This window comes from Lagopus leucura, unplaced genomic scaffold (genome assembly GCF_019238085.1).
Source record: "Lagopus leucura isolate 7727_CA_CO unplaced genomic scaffold, USGS_WTPT01 Super-Scaffold_810, whole genome shotgun sequence".
Lineage (NCBI taxonomy): Eukaryota > Metazoa > Chordata > Aves > Galliformes > Phasianidae > Lagopus > Lagopus leucura.
Window position 1 is genome coordinate 9,751,012 of NW_024962261.1, and position 22,665 is coordinate 9,773,676.

At 44.1% G+C, this 22,665-nt stretch overlaps 1 protein-coding gene across 3 annotated transcripts in view; it reads right to left on the reverse strand.

Moving 5' to 3' along the window:
• Nucleotides 1-22,665, reverse strand: part of ABCA1 (ATP binding cassette subfamily A member 1) — a 92,126-nt gene that overhangs the window by 7,645 nt on the left and 61,816 nt on the right. For 2 of the 3 annotated variants that reach the window (XM_042866132.1, XM_042866133.1), the window contains exons 12-42: nucleotides 21,646-21,834; nucleotides 20,609-20,814; nucleotides 20,350-20,526; nucleotides 19,655-19,877; nucleotides 19,206-19,427; nucleotides 18,397-18,601; nucleotides 17,750-17,863; nucleotides 17,130-17,301; nucleotides 16,460-16,591; nucleotides 15,811-15,950; nucleotides 14,341-14,478; nucleotides 13,576-13,796; nucleotides 13,046-13,118; nucleotides 12,356-12,558; nucleotides 11,595-11,643; nucleotides 10,610-10,723; nucleotides 10,111-10,262; nucleotides 9,308-9,432; nucleotides 8,794-8,892; nucleotides 7,550-7,736; nucleotides 7,301-7,395; nucleotides 6,850-6,882; nucleotides 6,174-6,279; nucleotides 5,343-5,417; nucleotides 4,730-4,899; nucleotides 3,334-3,511; nucleotides 2,656-2,771; nucleotides 2,424-2,568; nucleotides 1,084-1,207; nucleotides 380-509; nucleotides 133-253 (exon numbers count right to left, since the gene is read on the reverse strand). In XM_042866132.1, the coding sequence (XP_042722066.1) occupies nucleotides 133-253; nucleotides 380-509; nucleotides 1,084-1,207; nucleotides 2,424-2,568; nucleotides 2,656-2,771; nucleotides 3,334-3,511; nucleotides 4,730-4,899; nucleotides 5,343-5,417; nucleotides 6,174-6,279; nucleotides 6,850-6,882; nucleotides 7,301-7,395; nucleotides 7,550-7,736; nucleotides 8,794-8,892; nucleotides 9,308-9,432; nucleotides 10,111-10,262; nucleotides 10,610-10,723; nucleotides 11,595-11,643; nucleotides 12,356-12,558; nucleotides 13,046-13,118; nucleotides 13,576-13,796; nucleotides 14,341-14,478; nucleotides 15,811-15,950; nucleotides 16,460-16,591; nucleotides 17,130-17,301; nucleotides 17,750-17,863; nucleotides 18,397-18,601; nucleotides 19,206-19,427; nucleotides 19,655-19,877; nucleotides 20,350-20,526; nucleotides 20,609-20,814; nucleotides 21,646-21,834 (4,434 nt within the window). The remainder of the gene's footprint in view (nucleotides 1-132; nucleotides 254-379; nucleotides 510-1,083; nucleotides 1,208-2,423; nucleotides 2,569-2,655; nucleotides 2,772-3,333; nucleotides 3,512-4,729; nucleotides 4,900-5,342; nucleotides 5,418-6,173; nucleotides 6,280-6,849; nucleotides 6,883-7,300; nucleotides 7,396-7,549; nucleotides 7,737-8,793; nucleotides 8,893-9,307; nucleotides 9,433-10,110; nucleotides 10,263-10,609; nucleotides 10,724-11,594; nucleotides 11,644-12,355; nucleotides 12,559-13,045; nucleotides 13,119-13,575; nucleotides 13,797-14,340; nucleotides 14,479-15,810; nucleotides 15,951-16,459; nucleotides 16,592-17,129; nucleotides 17,302-17,749; nucleotides 17,864-18,396; nucleotides 18,602-19,205; nucleotides 19,428-19,654; nucleotides 19,878-20,349; nucleotides 20,527-20,608; nucleotides 20,815-21,645; nucleotides 21,835-22,665) is intronic. The other variant, XM_042866134.1, reaches the window with a different exon arrangement.

Sequence of the window (22,665 nt, forward strand, 5' to 3'; positions counted from 1 at the left end):
ATAACTAGACCTGCACATATTTAACACTACAAATATTCTTCCCTTTTGATTCCATCAGACTTTTCTTAATGAGACTCCTGGTAAACTGCACAGTTTTGCACAAACGGGTCTTAGAAATGCAAAACCCGTTACCTTGGTCAGCTCCTTGATTTCCAGTATGTCACTCTGTCCTCCTCCGCTTATTATTCTCTGCCTTTCTCTGTTTACATCTTCATCTTCTTCATTCACAGGAGGTAACTTGGCATAGACAGGCCTGTAGAGAGTAACATGGTAAAGCCTCGGGAGAAGATAATGGATCTTAATCTTTCTCCCCACTTCATGGCAAATACCAAGGAAAACTTTACTTGCTTGCCGTGGGAAAGTGAAGCAGACAACCTACCTGGGTTTGATGAAGAATCTGTACTGGATGAGCACAGTAATGAGGAAGAAGACTACACCCTCCACTGCCATGGCAAACAGGTTCCTTCCCACCAGGTCCCACGACAGAGGGGACACGAAACGATTCTCGCCTGCCAAGATGAGAAGACAAGCACAGTCACCTTTCCAGAGCAACAGGAGATTGATACCATTTCTTCCTGTAGAGCTCATCAATTCAGGCAGTGGGAGAACTGAGAGCAATCAGCTAGAGGAGACTGGGGACAAGCTATACAAGTTGTGACTGTGTAAACATCTCTCACTGTAGCAAAGTTGGGTCTGAGCATGCTCTCTTGGGAGAAGTTGACTGGACGCTAAGAATGTGGTCTACCAAAGAAGAGCTGGCCCATATTCTCAAGAAGCACAAGGCAACTGACTCACACCTCTCATCTGCATTCCAGAAAAAAATAAACCACAACAGCTCTCAGAATGCTAGCCACTCCTTCCACTTAGCCCAGCGATCTTCCCCCCATGCATCTGGACTCTAACTCAAAGTTCTGGGATCCATGTGCCTGATTTCTTTGGTGTTTGAAACAGCTTGAAGAGGACAGCTGAGAATACCTGCCAGCTCTGATAAGCTCTGTGCTGCAAACTGTGTACTCTGAACTCCTGAAAAGTCAGAAGAACAAAGGGTGTTAGTCCAGAGCAGGCACTCACAATTTCACTTACCAAACCTCTCCAGAGCATCTGCCATAGCCTGATTTTTCACCATGTCAATGAGACCCCGCCCCAGGCAGAAGTGAGGGAAGATGAGAAAGACAGACTTCAAGATGTCATTGATGTTGTTCAGCTTCTGTTAAGACAAAATTAAGTTCCAGTGAGTTGCCTGAGCAGAGAAAAGCCACCACCTGCTGGATATGATGTCATGCTGTGAATGACCACCTGCAGCCAGCTGGCAGCATTGCAATCCCACAAAAAAACAGGGATTAGAAATATTCTGCCAAGAGACAGCCCCACAGCTCTTCCAGACAGTCAGTGTTCCTGCTTTGCTCAAGATGCTATTAAAGCAAGCAATCTACACCAAATAAGAGATTTCTCCAAATGTTCAGTCTAAAAGGCAAGGCCTGCAAAAGGCAACATGCAGAAAGTCTACAGGTTGAGAAGGTGGGAAACTTGCAGTTACACACACTGGTGATCTCACTGGCTGTAGGTAGCCCCTCCATAGCCAATACTGGATGCTGTGATCTTTTTCCAGGTGGTTTAGTTCATAGGTCAGACTGACAACAGAATCACAGAATTGGAGGTGTTGGAAGTGACCTCTGGAGATCATTAAGTCCAACCTCCTGCTAAAGCAGGTTCCCTACAATAGATTACATAGGAAAGCATCCAGATGGGTTTTGAATATCTCCAGAGAAAAAGATTTCACAACCTCTCTGGGCTCTGTCACCCTCAGAACAGAGTTCTTTCTCATGCTCGTATGGAACTTCCTGTGTTCCAGTTAGTGCACATTGCCCCCTGTCCCAATGAGTGGTTACTTTACTGTTCTGCCAGGCACTTATCTTTAAGAAAGTGCATGTTTCTATGAGATAAAATAGGCCTTATAGCAAAAGGGATCACCATCAAGGAGTGCTGCCTCATGCCCACAGGCAGGTGGTGCAATCAACAAGTTAATCCAACAGGGCTCCCTTAGAGGTACTTTCCACTAAGGTGTCAAACAGGGCCTGCTAAGGCATCTTGTGTTACATACAGGCATGAGAGACACTTGGACCTTCCCCATTAGGCATCTGGCCTTGGAAAAAACTGAAGTGAGATGCAAAAGGGAAGTCAGTGAGATATTTATTTCTGAAAGCAAAACTGAGGACAACTAACCAGAGTGCTTGAAATGCCCTGCAATAGAAACTGCCCCCCAATGAAGAACATGTAAGAAATTCAAATTAAACATATTTAAACACATTTACAACACTGCAGTAAGGGTAACAAGCTGGGAGTTTGTCAGGGCAACATGGCACCAATGTGGAATTCTGCTCTACATCAGCACAAGACAGTGAAGAGCTTCTGGGAAGACTTACGTTGTTGGTGAAGAGTTCCAGGACAAAGGTGGCCACACTACCATTGATGCCAATGAAGAGATTCACACTGGTCAGCACAACATATGCTGTGCTGGGGATTTTGAACACAAAGGAGGCTGGATACATCAGAGGAGTGATAGACCAACTGCAAGACAAAAGGCAACAACATCAGGTAAGTAATTTCCAAACTTAAATGTTTCCCTCATCATCCTGCAGAGAAGGAATCCCTTACCCATAGAGAAACAGAAGAAGAGCGAGCACAGGCAAGTTGGAAGAGGATACATAGGACTTCTGTTGGAAGCAGATGAAGATGATGATGACGAGTGTGGCTGGAACGATGTAGTTGCACTGGAAGGTGAAAAATACAGCTTTAGATTCATTTCCAGATGACAAAAACTAACTCATCTTTCTGCTCTGCACCAGTGTTCTTCAACATCCTTCAGAGTTCCCAAGTGTACTCACAAGAGGAAATTCATAGCAGCATTACACGTGTAAGCAACAGTGTGGTATACAAGAATTCACACTTCTTGGTCCTCTAGAAGTAGCTGATAAGACTCTCACAGGTTCTGGACATAACAGATTGAAAAGGCTACCTTGAATGAGCAGAGCAAGGGGCTATGCAAGCCAACATTCTGGGTCACATATTTTCAAGTGACATTAAAAATGTCACTGATGCCTAATGGTGGAGCTTATGGTTGCCCTCCCATCCTCAGTTCAGCCTTTTTTGTCCCATCTAGGTGCACTAGTGCCCAAGAGAGCAAAGGCAGAAGTCAAAGGCAGAACAGTTATCACATGATGAATTAATGTAGTGCCTACTGGCCCTAGCTACACTCCACACTTCAGCAGACACCTTGCAACCACAGGATGGAGGACAGTTTAGAACAGCCATGGAGTACAGTCCAGCCCTTACCATATCCCAGACAAAGTTGGCCAGCCAGTAGATCACAGGCTTCACACCACTGATAAACTGCAAGTGCTTAGCCTTGCTGACGCGCTCCTGGATAAGGAACACCACAAAGCTGGCAGGAACAAAGGACATGGCAAAGATCACACAGATGGAGACTAGGACATCCACAGACGTGGTCATCCTGGACAAAAAGAAGGAAAGCAAAGTGTTTGTATGCTGGTGCTGTCTCCCTTGAGACAAAATGAGGCAGTTCATGTGGGCAATGCAGAAATTCATTCTCCTTTTGCTGTTCTCATTTTGCAGGGTAAAGGATGACCATACCAGGCCATGTTAACTGCAGAGATGCTCTCCATCTGTACAGTGAAGGCAATATGAACAGGCTGTCAGTGTATCAAAAACAGTACCACAACCTGCAGAAGGTTTGGTCACATCAACACAGTAGTCCTTCTCCTTTCCTCACCACTGTCCTACATAACTTTGTTTCCCACATAATGTATTCCCACACAATGTATTCCCACACAATGTATTTATTAACGTCAGGATTTGTTGTTGCTTCTGCATGGTTTCGTTTCAATGTTCAAAGGTATCTCTGTCATCAGCCACTGCTGTGCTGAAAGTTTGCACACGGTTTATGAGTTCTGGTTCAGACAGTTAGTAATAGTGAAGAACTTGTCAGTATCTCAGTAATTTGGTCTAAGACCCCAAGGCTGAGACAGTGAGCAAAACTAAACAGCATCTATCAATCGTAGTCAAATAGTCGTACTGAAGGACAAAAGAATGACCATATCCACGCTGAGTCAAGAAGGAGAAAATGAGAGGACTTCATTTATTCTCAAAAGCTCAGTTTTAGGTACACAGACACAGAAAGCTTGCACAGCACTGAGAAACCACATTCATACAAAAAAAATTTCTTTTCTCTCTGTGAAACTTGGCTGCCTACAGACTCTTTGGAGAGAAACTACTGCAGATCAGAGAACACAGCAGAGTGAAAACAGCGTGAAACAGCAGTGGTGATAGGCTGTTTCATATCACAGAATCACAGATATTTACTTATACATTGACACCCAATCATATTTACTACAAGCTACATAATAAGAATAAGCAACTTCTATATTCCTTACTTAACTGGTGCTGACTCCTATGTTTTGGTTACTCATCCTCCTTGAGTAGTAAGGAGTTAAACTAGAGTCAAAAAGTAGTGCTGGTTTATGAGCAAGTGCTTAATAGCACATGCTGCAGCTTGTCCAGAATGCAGGCGTTACGGCCAACATAGTAAAATCTCAGTGCCATCAGCTACTGACTTGCCCATCAATGACACTACAGCATTTCTCGCATCGCCAGGTTCCAGTAATCACCAGCTGATTATCCCAAACCCAACTGTATTCACATTAGGACTTACAGGGCCACTTCAGAGAGCTGTTGCTTAGTCAAGTTGAGTGGGTGATTGAAGGCGGTGATCCCATAAGCACTAGGGTTTTTGCCTTGCTGCAGGTTGGCCCGAAGAATGGCATTGTTGATCACATTCAGGAAGGAGGCAATGGCATGCCAACCCTTGTTGTTGAACCACACCTGCAAGATACCACATCAGTGTCAGAAAGGCATCAGGTATACCAGTTTTCCCTCTTGAAGCTCTATCTTTTAATTTCTATCTTATAATTTCTTTCTATCTATTTCCAGGTACTTTGCTCAGGGACTGCACATATAGTTTGACCAATAACCATCAGAAGCTTCTGGAAGGAAAAGTACGCCCCTCGAAACAAAAGCACTGATTCTGCACAGAACTCCTTTCGGACTTCTGACTTTTGGACTTCTGACTTCAAAGTAGAAACAGATTTCAGGGAAACCAAGAATAATAAAATCTGTATTTTCTCCACTAGCAAATAACTGAAATGTACAGAGCTCTAGTCTGCACAATTGCCTATGGCAAACTGCTGGGGCTTGGCTACTTAAAAATAACCCAAGGTTATCAGAGCTTAAAACAGAAGGCAGAGCAGTGAGGGTGGCTGATTTACCTTCACATTGTTCTTTGTGTCCAGTCCTTTCATGAAACTTGCCAAGTTGTTGAGAAACCGATCGCCAGAACTCCCCTGTAAAACAGTAAAAAGACAGTTACTTCTTCTTTAATAGTACCTTCCCTGTTGTCCTGGACTCTGGGAATCAGACTAGGTTTTTCACAGCTCTAACAGTATTCTTTCAAATCTGCAGCCAGAATCTTCAAAGACAGAGGTGGTAAGAAGGCTAAGAAAGCACAGCTTTCTTCTTCCCCTATACCTTTCTGCAATCCCAGTAGCAGAGGTCAGCCTTAGGCCTGTTCTTTTTTTTGTTGTTGTTGTTTTTTTCTCTTCTGCCCCAGGGACAAATATTAACCAAGACTGCAGGTAGCCTCCAGAGACAATGGAGCTTAGAGGCAGTCTCAGAAGAAAGCAGTGGCCCAGATTATTTTCTGAGGTAGGACAGACTCAGCACAGAAGCACTGAAATGAGGTTTTAAAAGAGCTAGCAGCAACTTATTAATTCCCTTAAGACAGCCCTCCCCATCCTGCCAAAAAACACTTGCAGGTGGCCGTTATTTCCACTGTTACTTCCATTGGCTTTCAGCTGGTGTCAGGGAGAACCTGTTCTTTAAAAGGAAAGGTTGCGCAAGTGTCAGATAAGTGTGGTCCTGAGCCTTTTGCTGCTCTCAAACACTCAGACTGGAAAACGTCACCTCAGAGCTGATGGGCAGAAGCCACTGGAATTCTAACTAACATACACACTCTTCTCCTCTTACAGTTTTCAAGTCATCTCCCAAATAACAGAATTTTGTCATGAGTGCAATCTGGATTTATGGAAACAGCTACTCACCTGTGCTAGCTCCAAGATCTTCTTCACCTGTTTAATGGCATCAGTGACTTCATTGCTTGGAGGAAGCACATGAGAACTTCTGGCTCCCAAGGAAAAGCCTCCATACCTAGGAGCACAGATGGAGTTGAAGCACAGACCAAACTGCACATTCAGCTCCAGAAAAGACCACTTCTCCCTCTCTTGTTGTCTCCTTTTTTTGCACCATAACTGAGGCAAATGTCTCCAGTCTTACAAAAAGAGCGAAGTATAATCTTTCCACACAGCTGTTGAGCCCTGCTGTCTCCTGCTCCTTATTTCTGAGGTTAAATACTCAGCTTATGACTACAATGCTCTGTCTGCAATGACACAGACAGTCTTTATTGAATGCAGCTGTCCTGCTACCTGTGCAGGCAAAGCAGGGCATCTTCCTGTTTCCCTTGGTTGGAAAAACAGTACCTCCTATGGGACAATATTGCTATTGCAAATCTTTTCAAGCCGGTACTGCTCTCCACATAAGGCAGCAGGCTTTTCAGCAATGTTCCTCGGGGTTGTTCCAGCTTATCCTTAACAGTGCCCCCCAGACATTGAACAATTGAGAGCCACATATAATGAACTATGAAGCAGAGCTAATCTGTCCTGAGCACACTGTTTAGTGGCTAGTGGACATATACAAGTTAGAGAAAAAGCAGTAACTCACCTGAACTCATTCACCCAGATTTTGTTCTTTAAACTGCCAGGAGAGAAAAGAAAGCAGATGTTATGTATGGAAAAAGAGACAACTGCTACTAGTGCTTCAGGCACAGCCAGGGAAGAGTGCAGTACACCCTCACATCTGGCACATACATTTATCACTCTACGTCCCACCTGGGTAGGACTCTGCATCTCTGGGTATGCACCCAAACTTATCCATCACTCTGCCAGCAAGGCTCAGGACATGCCATCTCTGCTCCCCAGAGCTGCCATGTCATCACTATAAAGCAAGAACACTTGAACTATGTGTGGATTACGATAGTTTCAGCTGAGTAAGTCTGGCCAACTGCTGGAAAGTATGCACTGCCCAGGACTATTTGTCTGAGTTACGGAGAATCCTATTGACAGCAAGCTCTATTTGTTGCAGATGTAGGAGACACGATGTGTTTATCAGTTACCTTTTCCCAATGATCTGTGCGTAGGTCTTCACTAGATAGTCTGATATATTGCGACCTGTGAGATTCTGGAGGATGTCAGCAGTGTCTTGTTCTCGCTGGCATCACCAGGGAAACAAAGATAAATGCCCATTAGAAAATAAAGCAACAAAATCAGATAGACTGTGCTCAGTGCTGCCCACAGTAACCAGACCCAGCCACTCTGCTCTCCAGAACCATCTCTCACATCAGGACCACTAAGATCCATCCTACCTGTGGGGGTGGCAGCCCGCCTGCACCAGGGGGACACACAGGTAGCATCTTCTTGATCTTCTCATTGCTGCACTCGCAAGATGGAGAAGGGTTCTCCATGCTCCAGTTGCCACTCAAGATTTCCAGGACTGAGTCTGGGACTGAAGCAGTGGTCCATTCCTTCTGTCCCACAGTGCAAGGAGTGTCTCTGTGGTAGGACAGAAGCAAGGCAAATGCACTTTTAAAAACAACAGTGGTGGCTTTTGCTTAATAATAATTTAAGTAACAGATGCCACTGTACTCAGGACAAGAAGCAGGCTGCAGTTCAAACAATGCTTGATTTCACTGAAACAAACAGCTCAGAACAAAAGACCAGGTTCTAACAAATCCTAGTGTTAAAGTGATTGAGTCCGCTCATACTGAGTTGTACTGGATACTCTCCCCAGTCTTACAGCAAACAGAGTGCTTTACTTCAGTCCCAGCACACATTGCATTTAGAGCTGAGAGAAGATCACAGCAAACAGCTGCTTCTTGGACGGCTTCTCTGCCCTAGGGACATCAAAACATAGCTGTCCCTCAAGGCAGCCTCAGAGGGCAGATGAGTTGCAGCTTTCTCCTAGAACCCACAGCCAAATAATTCAGCTCCTATGTCTGACAAATTACTTCTCTGCAACTGGTCAACGTTTAGGGCAAAGGGTTCCAACGTCCTTCTCCACTGACCTAAGATGATGAGCAGTGGTTCTTCCAGCCTAAGCACAGACTATCCCAGGTTGTATATTCTATCTGCACAAGCAACCCAGATCTTCAGTTATTTGCCCAAAGCCATGCAGCAAGACAGTGTCAGAGCTTGGAAGTAATGCAAATGCTGCTGGCTCTCCATGCTGTCTGCTGGCATTTGTGGGGGTGTTAACCAGGGTTTGTAGTGCACTCAGAAATAGGACTGTGTGAATAGCTAGTCAAAAGCATACAGCAACACTATTAGGTCCTATTCTTAATTCAGAACCAAACAGTAATTTGAGGGAGAGACTATCATCTTTGCTCCTTCTCTGTCAGTGAGGACTTGCACTCAGATCTCATTTTCTTGCCCTGTGCCAGCAACTTTCCTGAAGGTTCCAAATAGAAAAAAAGGGGAATGCAAATATAGGCCTTTTGGTTTAAATCTTGCCCTGGCTATGCTTAAGTATCAAACTCTGAAGCTGGCTTAATCCATTGAATGACCAGAAGCCAAGGCTTGGCTTCTCCTGGGAGCACTGACTTCTACTTACGGGATGGAGTGTCCTTGCATACAGCGTGTTCCAAAGCCAGGTTTATTGAGAAGGGCATCCAAAAGCTTCTGAGTGCCTGCATCTTCTGGAGCATCATTACTATGGATACAGCAGAGAAATATCACCAGGTCAGTAGGATAACGGGCATGCAACAAAAACAGCAGCAGAGCAAAGCTGAGAACACAGTGAAAAGCCACAAGAAAAGAACATAGGTAGAAATCAAAGCATACAGGACACTTGGTCTATGGGCACTCGTCTTTGTTTTTTGTGTGTGCACAGTATCACTAGACTCATAATACCATGCAGAAATTGAAATGGCCTTGCTAGTAGTTAGGACAGGTATTAAAAGGTTTAAGAAAAAAATACTATGATACCTTTAAAATGTACTCCTGCACTAATCACAGAAAGCAAGTTTAAACAATCAGATAAGGAATTCAGTACTCAGTAATTCAATTCAGCAGAGGAGAAAAGAATTTTAGGATTTAGCATCAATTCTGAGCCACAAGGAACATACCTAATAAAAGTATACTGCTCATCGTACATCCAGGGCTGTAATTCCAGGCTGGGATACTTTCCAAAGGGAGGAACAATCAGACTGAACATGAGAGCAATACACACAAAGACAGCTGGCAGCACAATCTGAAATTACAATCAGAGAGTGAGCCTATTTTATTAAGGTGAACATTCCAGAGGCATCATTAGCTTCAAGCAATTCAATTGCTCAAGACTCTTCCAGCTTCCAAATAAAATCTTTGCTACAGGACTAGAGGGAATGCCCCCAAGTTGAGTCAGGGGAGGTTCAGGATGTCACGAAACGTTTAATCTCTGAATGAGCAGTCAGGCACTGGAATGAGCTGCCCAGGTTGGTGGTAAAGTCACTGTCCTTGGAGGTGTTTCAGAAACATTTAGACGTTGTAATAAGGGACATTGGTTAGTGGGGAAATATTAATGATGGGTGGATGGTTGCACTGGATGATCTTAGAGGTCTTTTCCAACCTTGGTGATTCTGTGACTTACCAAGGGCATCTCTAGACATCAAGGCAAGGTTTATCCTCAGCCCTGAACAACTCAGCCTCCACATGCTAGAGACTTTGGATCTGAACCTCACCCGCATCTTTCCTGTGCAAGAATAGCAGGCAACCATTTGGTTGTAAGATTTTCACTTGCACAAGCCCCTTTTTGTTCAGATATGTCAGTGCAGACCAGTTTTGGTGATGGGATCTTCTGAGGTTTTCTTTCTGCTTTCAACCCTTAACAAAGCATGTGGTCCAGAGCTGTCCCCTTTGAGGGAACCTTGCACATGTTGGATGATTTTACCTGAGCAAAGAAGCCCTTCCGGCTTCTCTTGGCAATAAGCAGTCTCTTCCACAACAGAGCCACGAACTGTTGCTGGGAGAGCTTCCAGCCCTTCATCTGGTAGGAACCTTTCCCATCCATGCCACTGAGAAGGTCAGTCTCTCTGGATTCTGCTAGAAAGAAGCAAGAAAGAACTCTTAATTGCAAGCCCACAAAGATATTCCCTCAGAACTTCTGTACTGAATTAACAAAGTGAAGGCTGGACCAACAACTCTCATTTATCAAAAAAGAGAGCAACAAGCAGAGAAAGCAACAGAAATTCATAGAACAGCATTTACATCTTTATCTTTCTGAGTCTTAACAGGAGGATGGAACAGGCACTGCTGGATACTGCATTGCCCATGATTTCTGAAGGCAAATAAAACACTACTCCTTTGTCACTCTCAGCCTTGTAATCTGCACTATTTGTAATGTGAAAGAATGTTCACAAGAAGAAAATAGGCTCGAGAACCAGCAATACCTGGATCAATGTCTGAATCATTAGGGTCAAATGCATCATCTTCTGTAAATGGACGAAGGCAGCTCTGTCTGTCTCCAAAGGCACGCCTGTTCCTTCTGGCAGGCAATGTCCCATCTGAAAATAATGCAGTAATGGTTAGCTGAACTGCATCCATTTATCTCCAATTAGTACCAGAAAAAGCAAAGCAATATCATTTTCATTTTACATGACCTTCAATCTGTGGACTGAGAAGCTGAGTTGGAGTGGTTCCACTCAGGAAAAGCTAAAACCATGACTGCTACTCTGCGAGGTCATATGCTTTATGCAACTTTCACATTCTGTCCTAGAAGTTTCTTCCAGTGCTGTGGACACTTATTTATTTACTGTTATTTAGCCATGGAAACTTGAGGCTGCTCTCACTCAAGGAAAATACTTGCTTAATATGCATGTGTCGCCAATTATAGTTTACTAGCATTAGTATTTCAGGAAATGCTCAAGAGCACTGAGCTACCCTCAGAAAAAAGTCAGACAGCACTGTGATTTGGCCCTGTCAGTAATTTTTCCTACTCTTCAGAGTAGATGGCGTCACTCAAATTCACAATACCTCAAACACTAGAACCTCTCCAAGTGAGTAGGCAGAAAGCAACAGTACACAAACGCACTTAAAACATACTAAGAACAGCTGTTTTAGGTCATTAAAAAAAAATCTCACTGCAGAAGAGTTCCAGTTCAGCCACAAATAAGGACTGTCACACCAAACCATGTGTCACTGTAAAGCTGGACACACCTCTATGTAAAGGTCACTCACCTGTTCAAATCTAGTTACCGAGGCCAGGAACACTCCTCATTTGATACATCCATTAGATTCTTTCCTGCCCAGGAAGCTAAAGCCTCCACTGTGACCTTACTGCTGTGATTTCTGAACTTTGTCAGCCATGTGCTTAAACAAGTGACAGTATCTCCCCCTTAAATCTCCTTCAACTCCATAGGAAACAACAACACTCACCTGAGGTTTCTGCATCCACACCACTATCATCAGCCACTTTGAGGAAGATCTGAAAGACCATGGTAAGTGTCAGTTAAAATTAGAAGGGAAGCAATACTGTGATGACTCCTTCAGGAAATGCCATGAGAGAGCCCAAGATTGATGTGTGCAGCATGAGAACAGATACAGGGTTTATTCCCTGGGTTATGGGAGCATGAACTTCCTCTCTGGCTTTCAGAAGCATAGCCTGAAACCACACAGCAGCTGTTTCTCCTTTCCAAAATCAGTTCTCAGTATATCTTTAATACAAGCTATTTCCTATGTCTGAAAGAGATTTCAGTGCTAAACTTGTCAGTTAAAACAGTCACAAGTAACAGTCCTACACATTCCTCCGACAAGGGCCTAGAGCTATTGGGTTTCTCTAAAGAACAATCTCGAGTATCAAAAATGCATGCTTTCAGCTAAGTGCAGTATAAAGCACCCCTAAAAATACCTCAAAAGTGTTTACACAGTCATTACAAACCAATCTGGGGCTAACCTTCACATAACATCTCAGCAGTGTGCAGTTGAGTACAAAGGACCTATGCTTGCCTGTATTACATTTCCATTTTTAATGCACACGCCTTAATGGTACAGAAGAGAATCCATTTTGGAGAGGAGCACAGAGCTGCCTGCTCCACAACAAACAGGCAGATATTTACAGGAAGACAGCCTTCTTCTTACTTTTGCCATGATTCATTTTCCCTAGTTCAAGTGGAAAAAAGAAGCCTAAGCTCACTCACCTCCTCCAAAGTGGTCTCAGAAATGCCATAGCTGGAAATCCCAAGATCAGAAAGACGGTCATCAATTTCATGGAACAGCTCAACAAAAGCTCCCTCTTTAGCAGCTTTGTACGGCAAGACATAGGTTAACTCATGACCAATGTCCTCAACCAGTCTTGCCTCAGGGACGTGTTTTGTAATCAGATTTGAAATTGCAGAGACATCTAGAAGAAACAAAGGAAAAGGTAATGTTCATCTTTTTACTCTGTTCATCACTTGGAAAAAGAGCTCGGTCTGAAAAACCCCGTCAGAAGGAAAGGGGGCAAAATGGGACAACTTTGGAAAGCAGCTCGTTTCTATGGAAAATATGGGTTCTTCTTACATTCAGCAAAGGCTTGGACCCAAGCCTGGCTTGTGCTTTTATTTGAAGAATTTGAGAGATCTTTTACATGCTACTGGCAGCCCTACAAGTCATACTGATGGCAGGTGTAGTAACTATTCCATCTTCAATAGTCAGAATGAACTCAAAGTGGCTTATTAGACAAAAATGTTACAATATTTATGGATTTAAAATTACTGTGTCTGTGATCTTGATAAGTAAGCCTCTGCATTGCTACAATAATTGGACAAAATTAAGGCTATTGTTAAAGGTCAAAGAAAGAACAATGTTATCACAGGGACTGAATACCATACTCTTTTTCCAAGCCTCACCTATCGTCAGGGTGTCACTTTCATGGTCACTGCCAAGGCCTGCATCAGAGCTGCTCTGGGAGACGCTGTCATCCTGGTCACAAAAGAGGAGATAACCAGTAAGAAATGTTAGTTTAGTTAGAAAATAGGCATGTCTGGATGCTATGATCTTTGTAACTCTAAGCAAATGTTGCAGCATGCCAGATACTCTACAGAAGAGTTTGAAAGTGAACTCCTTTACACAGCACTAAAATACATACAAGAAGTGACAGCAGTAGGCATAAGTGTTAGAGAAGTGCACATTTCATCTATCCTGTCTCTCTCAAACAGCTTTGGAAACAATGGCTTTGAAAGAAACTATAATGGAGGCATGCATTCCACACAACTGTTTAAGTAGATGTGGTCTGCCATAGTACCTATGAAAGAAAGCAAACCTTTTAAAGAGATTTCTCTTCAGTACATTCTGGTATGTAAAATCTTAACTGCTGCTTCCTATAAGTCTAAAATTTCACACATGAAAGACCAATATAACCAGGAAGAGTTTGCTGTACCTTCTTCAGATAGGACACTGTGCTGCTGCTGTTTCGACAGGAGCTCAGAGAGGAATCCACATCTTTCTTGACAAGGGTCAAGTAATAGCCTGTTCCCAGTTGGTTCTTCAGGAAAAGAGAAGAACCAACGCAGCAGAGCTTGCCATGAGAAATGATAGCAATTCGATCCCCCAGAATGTCTGCCTCATCCATGTGGTGTGTGGAAAGAATGATAGTGCGGCCTGGAAGAAAGCAAAGGAAGGCACTACTGTCAAGTCAACTACACTTGTGTTTCCAAGCCAAGAAAGGCCATTACCATCTGGGTTTTGTCATGAAGGTGAATGGGAGGTTTGTTTCCAAGTTGTAGTTTGTTTGAACAAGGTTAGTCATATGGAAAAGAGTCACAACTGATGTCACAAGTATATTTTCCCCACTATTTGCACATCATTGCCACACTCAGCTGAAGTAGGTTAACTCCGTATCAGCAATCATGGCTACAGTAAAACAGGACAGTGCTGCACATAAGGCATGGATTTGTCTTTAAGTACCCTGACAATCCAGTGAAGAGTTTTGTTCAGTGAGCTCTGACCTGAACTGGATGAAAAATGAGGACAGGTGAGAGCAGAATGTGCTTATCCCACAAACTCTTTGTTCCTTTCTCAGTGCAGGCAACAATGGATTTGCAAAGACAAACTGCTACTTTGGGAACAGTTGTGAATCAGAGATTCATTTTCTTTTGCTTTTCACAACACTGTTTCACTAGGAGTACAAAAAAGCCCCACATACCTTGTCTATACTTCAGAAGCAGTTCCCATATCCCTCTCCGAGAATAAGGATCCACTCCAGCTGTGGGCTCATCCAGAATGACAACTTTGGAGCCACCAACAAAGGCTAAGGCAACTGAGAGCTTCCTCTGCATGCCACCTGAAAAATGCAACAAGAAAGAGGGGTTCAGGCTGATGCAAAGAACAGAAGTGAGAGCAACACAGTGGAAATTGAGCTCTCCAGGAAAAAGCAAAATAAAGCACTGAGAAGACTGAGTGCTGATACTGTTTTATGCCTTCAGAGTCTCATCACCTGCAGGACAAAGATTAATTCATCAGGATAGTTTTTCCCAGTGGAGCACAATTTCTCTACAGGAAACCACATTACAACCCCTTTATAAATGAATCATACGTATTTTAACATTGGCAGTACCACATTCCTCGCTCAGAGGAAATTTTGAGGATCTGGAGCATGTCTCTAGAAGCTTGAGCTGAATGAATAGGTGCCCAAGAGATTCCTCTCCAGTGGGAGTGTGTCAGAGGCAGCAGTGACACTATACTTCATATTATACTCTTCAATATGAATCCAACCTGTGACAATCTGCTCTCCCTTACTAAAGCCAAATGTGTTGATAGTTGAGTCAGAGACAAAACAGTTCCAGTCCTCAGATACCTGGGACAGATTGATACACAAATCCTGGTATTCCTAACAAAGGGAAAGGACATCAACTGAAAAAAAAAAGCCAACGTAAGAAGTGCATGGTGTTCAGAAGGCAGGTAGCAACAGAATGAGGGGAAACTGCTTTAAACAGCAAGAGGGTACATTTAGACTAGATATTAGGAAGAGATTCTTTGCTGTAAGGGTGGCGGGACTCTGAAACAGGTTGCCCAGAGAGGCTGTGGATTCCCCCTCCCTGGAAGCATTCAAGCCTACGCTGGATGGGGCTTTCAGCTACCAGGTCTACCAGGAGGTGTCCCTGCCTTTAGCAGAGGGGTTGGAATTAGATGATCTTCAAGGTTCCTTTCAACCCAAATCATTTTAGGATTCTATGAAATAGGGGTCAAATTACTTGAAGTTTAGGGTTTGAACCACCTTCACCTAAGCCTGTAAAACCCAAATATTCTAGTTAGCATTTGGAGAACATATATAATGGGTAGCTATATTACAGGTACATAGATTCAGATTCCATGGTATGAGGGAATGCCCCCTGTCAAGATTGAAACAAATACAGAATACTCAGAAAAAGTGATTGTTTTCTTACAGTATTAGATAGCATAAATATGATAAGGATTGTTAAGTTTACTAACATGTATGATGATTAGATATTTAATAAATAGCTGATTTTTTCAAATGCCTAATTGTGCAGTAGCCTGTATATCTGATTGGAGGATCCAAACAAGACCAGTGATGCAGCCTCTATCAGGCCCTCCCTGATAGAGCCTTTCTGAAGCTGAGGGAGCTGCTGACAAATGTAAAAGCTGATGAACCTACCAGAGAGTTTGCTTGTCCTGGCTTTCAATTTGTGAGGCAAACCAACGTCCATTGCCATTTGCTCCATTTCCTCTTTTACCTTCTTTTCTGGCAACCCTTTGAGCCGAGCATAGAACCAGATGTGCTCTTCCACAGTCAGCCTAGGGAACAAGAGCAAATTCAGGGCACAGATGTGAGCTGAAATTCATCCTTGCATTAGCACTACACAAAGCATATTTGTTTGCTTAGGTAAACATCTTTTAAGACTGAGTTTGTTGAAAGCAGCTACAGACTGCGTACGTTCAAGTCTGGGCTTGATTTTAGAATGCTGCTATTCAGCAGTAGTGCAAATGATACTCCTTTTAAAAGGCTCAACAAAGTAACCATAACACCCCAGTTCAGCAGGCAGTGTTAAACCAAGTTAACTTTAGTGTAGTGGATTTCTTTGAAGAGAGGAGAAACACGAGATTGAATCCTCATGTTAACAATTCATAGGCACATATGAACCCACTAACAATTAGAACACTCTTATTCCAATCTCACCACCCTGCTGTCTGTCACCATTCACACAGCTAAAGATACAGCTGTCTTAGCTCAAATAACACTAGTGTTTCCTAAGGAACCCAAACTTTCAGTAGCAGCAGCCCTGCATCACATAGATGCTACTCACAAGTCAAACAGCACATTGTGTTGTGGACAGACACCCAAGTTTTGCCTGATGGTGCTGAGCTCCGAGCGGATATCTTTACCCAGGATGAAGGCAGTACCAGAAGTAGGGGGGAATAAGCCAGTCAAGATGGACCTGAGGAACAAAAACAGATTCCAGCACTAAGAAGTGGCTGCTGTACTTGATACAACGGATGAGTGAAGAATGAGAGAAAGCCTTTGGGAGCTCCCCCATCAGGGAAGTAGTCCAAGAGATACATATTACTAATGGATGAAAAATTGGCTCCAGTGGTTTTAATGCAGTGATCAAAGCACACCCCATGGTTGTGCTTGAAGGAAATATCTTTTTTTCCTCTAAAAGCTTCCCATCCTTTCAAGCTCAACTCATTTCCTTTCACTGGTAAGTCAGAATCACAAATGAGATTACTAAAAAATGCTGCCAGCAAACGCATTCAGGCACAGCCTCAACCTGAATGACCTCCAGTTTCAATCCTCTGTATCTGTGCATCTTCTAAACAGTTGCACAATTGGAGAAGGTCAGCAAAGCTCCTCTCAAATCAGTGAAGCACCTTCAGTGGAGCTGCACTTCACTTGTACAGTAGTTACATCGTACTGACAGGAACAGTAATATTTAGAGGCAGTTCCACCAGATTAAGGTATTACATTAATCTTACATGGTAGTGGTTTTCCCTGCTCCATTATGTCCCAGAAATGATGTGATCTGCCCTTCGTAGAAATTCAGTGTGAGACCATCCACAGCAACCTTCTTGCCATCACGATAAACCTTCACCAGGTTCTGAATGGAGACACCAAGACTCAGATGCATGGGCTCTTCCTCCTTGCAGACTAAAAGGAAAACAGAGCAAAGTAGAAGGGGATATGATGGGTTTTAAAAACATCATTTAACTGTGTGGGAGTTCTAAGAAACATCACACTCCCCTAAGCCTGTGGAGGTCCATGCAAATGGAAATGAGCAATGTGAGTAATTGACCACATTTCTTACTCAGTAACAGAAATATTCCACATAATATCCTTTTAGTTCTTTTCACTCTACAGATTGCACCAGGAGCACAGGAATCTCCAGTGTCACTACAGTCAACAGAAACTAGAGGAATTCATAGATCCAAGGCTGGAGTACCTGCTTGGCTAAGTATCTTGGCTTTCTCTAAACACTTGATCCCAAACTGAGAACAAATGGATAACCAATTTCCACCTTAGCCAGGCTGGTACATCTGCCCTTAAACTCTCCCTCCAAAACAGGAGACCTGCAGCTTCCTTCAAATCCAGTACTTACCTTCTGAGGGCCCCTTCTGGTCAGGATGAAGGTGATGCCTGTCCTGGGATTCTTCACCAAACCAATAGGATTTTGTGAAAGGAAAGTACCAGGGTCTGGGAATTCCATACTGGCCTAAAGAGAGAAAAGCATTACAAGAACTCAGCTGCAGCTGGTCATTTTTTCATCCTAGTTTTCAAAGCAAGGGAAGCATTCCACCTTCCACAAGCCTCTAGGCTAGGCAGGGCTAAGACGATCTTTACTGCCAGCCTTTAGAGTATACGCAATCTCTTCTCTGGAATTTTCATTTTAGGGTTAGAGGTTCTATTCTAGAACTAATATCATCAATGCTCACCCCTCTCCACCCTCCCACACCCAGCCAGCAGTGTCTGAAGTATTAGGAGTTCATAGAAAAGAAGAGCTGAAATGCACCAAACTTCCTGGGGCTAGCTTAGCCATCAGCACAATAGGGCACAGCTTCTGTGGTGGGAAACAGGGGCAACAGTCACTGATAGAAGCTGCAACAACAGGTCTGTGCTAGTGGTATGGGATTTTAATCCATGATCTTTCTGCAGCTCTGCTTAAAAAAGCATTTGTTTTGCATCTTGTCAAAGTAGTAGGACATGAAAGTGTGAAGTTATAACCTTTCTCACTGAAGCAAACCTCACCTGGGAAGACAGACTCAATGTACCAGGTCATGACCCCATAGAGGAATGTGTCAAACAACATCATCACAGCAGATGTGGTGATGCTAAAGCCATCTTCTTCTAGTGGGCTCTCAAAGAAGTTGTCCCATTGAACACCAACTCCCTGTTCTTCAAACAGTGCAAAGTACTCGCAACCAAAGCCAAAGGCTACAGGTGACAACAGACTCTGCAAATGAGAGGCACGAACAAGACACATGTTTTTCACAGCTACTCAATAACTGGGCACCTCATCTCTAGTGCAGGGCTCAAGGACACGGTTGAGAGGCCCTAGAGGAAAGGTCAAAAGTCCGAAGATCATGACTAGATCTGCACAGAGGAACTGCAAAGCTGTTTTTGTTCTATTCAAGAAAGTAAAGTTTGAAACTTCTGGTGGACTGCTCTCTAGAAATTAGTTTGTTTTCCTACTCCTTCCATTACGCTTGGACTTTCACACAAGGCAAGATACCACTAGGTCACCCTTCCCAAGCAGATAAGAAGCACTGAGGAAAAGGAAGTCAGATAACTCCTGCAATCTTGCATATCTAGTCCTATAACACCACAGCATACAGAGAGACCAAGGGAGCTTAATGTAGCAGAATTACTTTCCTACCTAAAGCAACAAAATCCTCCCTGCCAGTTCTATTGTTTCTTCACCCAACTTTGGTAGACTCTTACAAGGTAAATCACCTTCCCATTGCTCCCTACCCACTACTTGTTAGTGTCCAACTAAGAGTGATTCAGTGCCACAGTGGTAGAGGCCCAGTGCCCTGGACAGTCTCCTTAAGACTTACCGCAAAGATCTTGAGTGAGAAGCTGACATAGTCCTGCCAGGCAACACACAGCACATAGGGTAGGTATAGTGTGAAATACACAATGCCTCCACAGGCAGCTGCCAGGTTAGCCCTGGAGAACACGGTGCTGATAAGAAAGCACTGCAGGATGGTCACAATGCCAAAGATTGAGAGGAAAACGAACACCACACTAGGGTCACTGTAGGGTAGCAGATTCCCCATCTGGAACAGAACAACAGGTACATCAGGCATTGAAAGGGCTTTCTGATATGGCTCTAGTACAAGGAGACCCACAGCACTACTTGCTAAGAGGACTCTAGACTTGCTGCAATTTGCACAACAGTTGCTGACCAGCCAGCATCCACCACCTCCTCCCCAGTGTGCCAACAGAGGCCACTGTATACCAGTGCTCTGGATTCTGCTGTCAGAGATCAAACTAGGGAGCTCACCTTGAGGATCAGCACCAGCAAACCCGCACTCATGAGGAGAGGGATGAGGCTGCTAATGAACCAGCTTAGCCAAAGGATGCCATTGTCAAGGCCCATAATCCTCATCGTTTCCTTTAGCCGGGCTTCTTTCTCATACACAATGCCCTTAATTATCACAGCCACTGAGTAGATCCAGGCCAGAGTCATGAAGAGAGGCATAGAACGGCTCATGACACGCAGAAATCTGAGAACAAGAAGGAAAGGGGCCAGGAGAACAAAGTGAGAAACACTAGTGTGACTGTGGGTACCTCTCAAGGGCTAGCGAAGTATAGCAATTGATAAGGCTTCACTGCACAAAGCAGCCTAAGTCCACGCAGATTATGACACAGCATCAGTGTCTCACAACAGTGTGAGGCTGATGGGTCTACAGCACAACACTGGCCCCAAGCAGGAGCCACTTGTAGTTCCAACTCCCTGGAGCCGGTGTAAAGAGCTGCTTTTCCTGGGGACTACTCTGAACTGTCTATAAGTCACGACATATCCTAAATCCTCAGTGTACCATACCAAAGCCCAAATTCCAGAAGCCCACTGATTAGGGAAGATGAGATCTGCTCCCACACTAATAACACAGTAAGTCATGCCTGAAGAGTGACTAAAGCCCATGCCTCCCAACCCAGAATGATCCTGTAAGCTTCTGAAGCAGCCTGTATACATACATGTCATCCACATAACATGGATAAGGCATCTGCTGCACATAAACTCCTGTCTTCTTTTCTGTGCCTGTTTGCACCCTGATGATGGCCTGCTCTACCACGTCCTGCAAGTAGGTAAAACCTCCCCACACATAGCGCATGTCCTCAAAGGGGTCAGCACGGGGACCAGGATCCCAGTACCTGCCAAGAGAAAAAGATGTTTCAGTTAGAAATCATCACACCCTGTAAGAAATTCTTCGCAAAGCAGCCTGTCATGTCTCACCCATCCTTAATCTTGTTGGTCCTTTCCACATTGTCAATGTCCATGCGTATTTTGTATTTCACGTGCTGAGGGAGCTCTGTGCTGTTAGGAGCTATTTCAGTGAAGACAACACCAGCCCAGAACCTCCTTTCATCCAGAAGCTCCAAAGACTTATTTATAAGCCGGACTTCTGTGGCCACAGGCTCCAGTTTGTCCAAGTTGACACACTAGAAAGGGACAGATTTGGAAGTGTTTACAGGATCAGGTTAAACCAGAACATACTGTAGGAAGGAGAAAGAAGAACTCTGTAATACAATGCCACACCCAAGAAAAGGCTGCAGTGCTGAACTACTTTGCAATGGTTCACACTAGCCCAACAAGTTGCTAGAGATGTCATCTTATACTGCTTACTGGTCACCCACCAGGCAAACAAGTGTCACTGGCATATAATCCAAAGGTCTTTTCTGGACAAGCAGTTAGGAAGCATTATAATGGTAGCTACAGGATCCAACCCAAACATCCACTTTCATATTATTTTCCTCTGTTAACAATAATCAAGGTGTGACTCAAAGCCTCTAAAAAGTCAGTGGAGAGATTACCAAAGCCTTTGGACCAGGCTTCTAACACACCAAGTTCTGTTTCTTTTTGCACTCCTCTGCCAAGGTGACTGAAGAACAAGCAGATAAGTTTCATTATAAGCTACATCTTCCTCAGCTTCAGCTGCTAGCTCCACTGTGGGCCCCAGCAAAAGAAGTACGAGCTGATACATGCAGCCATTTTCAGTTGCTCAGTAACAACAGAGTGGGAAACCACATGCCACAGCCAAAGCAAGAGCTTCAAGAACAAACTCTAAAGTTAGGTTCCCACATCTATATTAAGATACCTGAATAAATGGTATTTTCTAACACACTGTGCACTCAGCCCCACCAAGACTGGTAATTTTCAGAACAGGGACTGACAAGCACTGACCTTCCCTTCCCTGGAGCCACCCTTCCCAGTGAGCAGAATTCCAGCTGCAGCTGTCCCCAGCTCCCTGCCACACCACAGCACAATCTTACCTCCATGAAGCGGGAGATGGTCTGAATAGCTCTATCTGTCTCATTGAAAGCATCCACCCAGGTGTACACCATTCCATTATCTGTCTCAAACTCTTCTGGATGCTTTGACAGGAAATGGGCAACATCCTCCACTGTCCAGTTGGAAGCTGGCAAGTGCAGGTCCCAGAGATCCTTGCTTTTCAGCAGCGTCTGTAGTTGGTTTGGTCAAAGGGGAAATAGTTATGTTAAGAATTACTGTTGGATCTCCCATCTTGTCATGAAAACGATTATTACTGTCTTTTGAAAAAGTACAGGAAGCCTTGACATTACACTGGAGGTGTCCCAGCAGACAGGTAGTCTAATTTTTGCTGTCTGCTTTGTCTCCTTGCACTGCTACTCATACCCTTATTTCATAGTGTGAGTCTATTTCTCCAGAGTATTTCTCCGGAGTAGGTCAGCCTCCGGGGGCCGACAGCTCTGGGTACCTCTTGGTCTTGCACGCCACGAACAAGCTGTTAGGCACGCTTTGCAGGCTGGCTTGCTCAATGTCCTGCCTCGCCTTTTCCATGGAGAGGGCAGCAGAGAGCCACGCACAACCCTGAGACGCCCAGGCCCTGCTCTGCCCTAGGTGGCAGCCTTGAACCGGGCTCATCGGGCAGGAGAGAGCTGAAGCAGAAAAAAAGCCCCATCCGTGCTTTCCCCACTTCTCACACTCTTTGAAAACCAACCGGTTTTCAAAGGCAAGTTACAGAGAATCAAGAAATATCTTCAGAGATGCGTTTGGCTGACCAGTGATTGCCAAGCTCTGCTCGCCTCTTTGAGCAAGTCTCTGCTCCCCACTGGGATGGAGATGGGGAAGGCACAGAGGGGCTGAATCCTTCAGCTGCTAAACAGAAATACCAGCACCAAAGGCCAGGTGGCTTTCTTATTTGTTTTTCTGTTGTGTCACTGACACCAGCTAAAACAGCCTCCAACAGCAATGATGACCTGCCTCTCAGCTCTCCCACTGTGAATAGTGATGTTTTTATCTGTTTTAGCTCC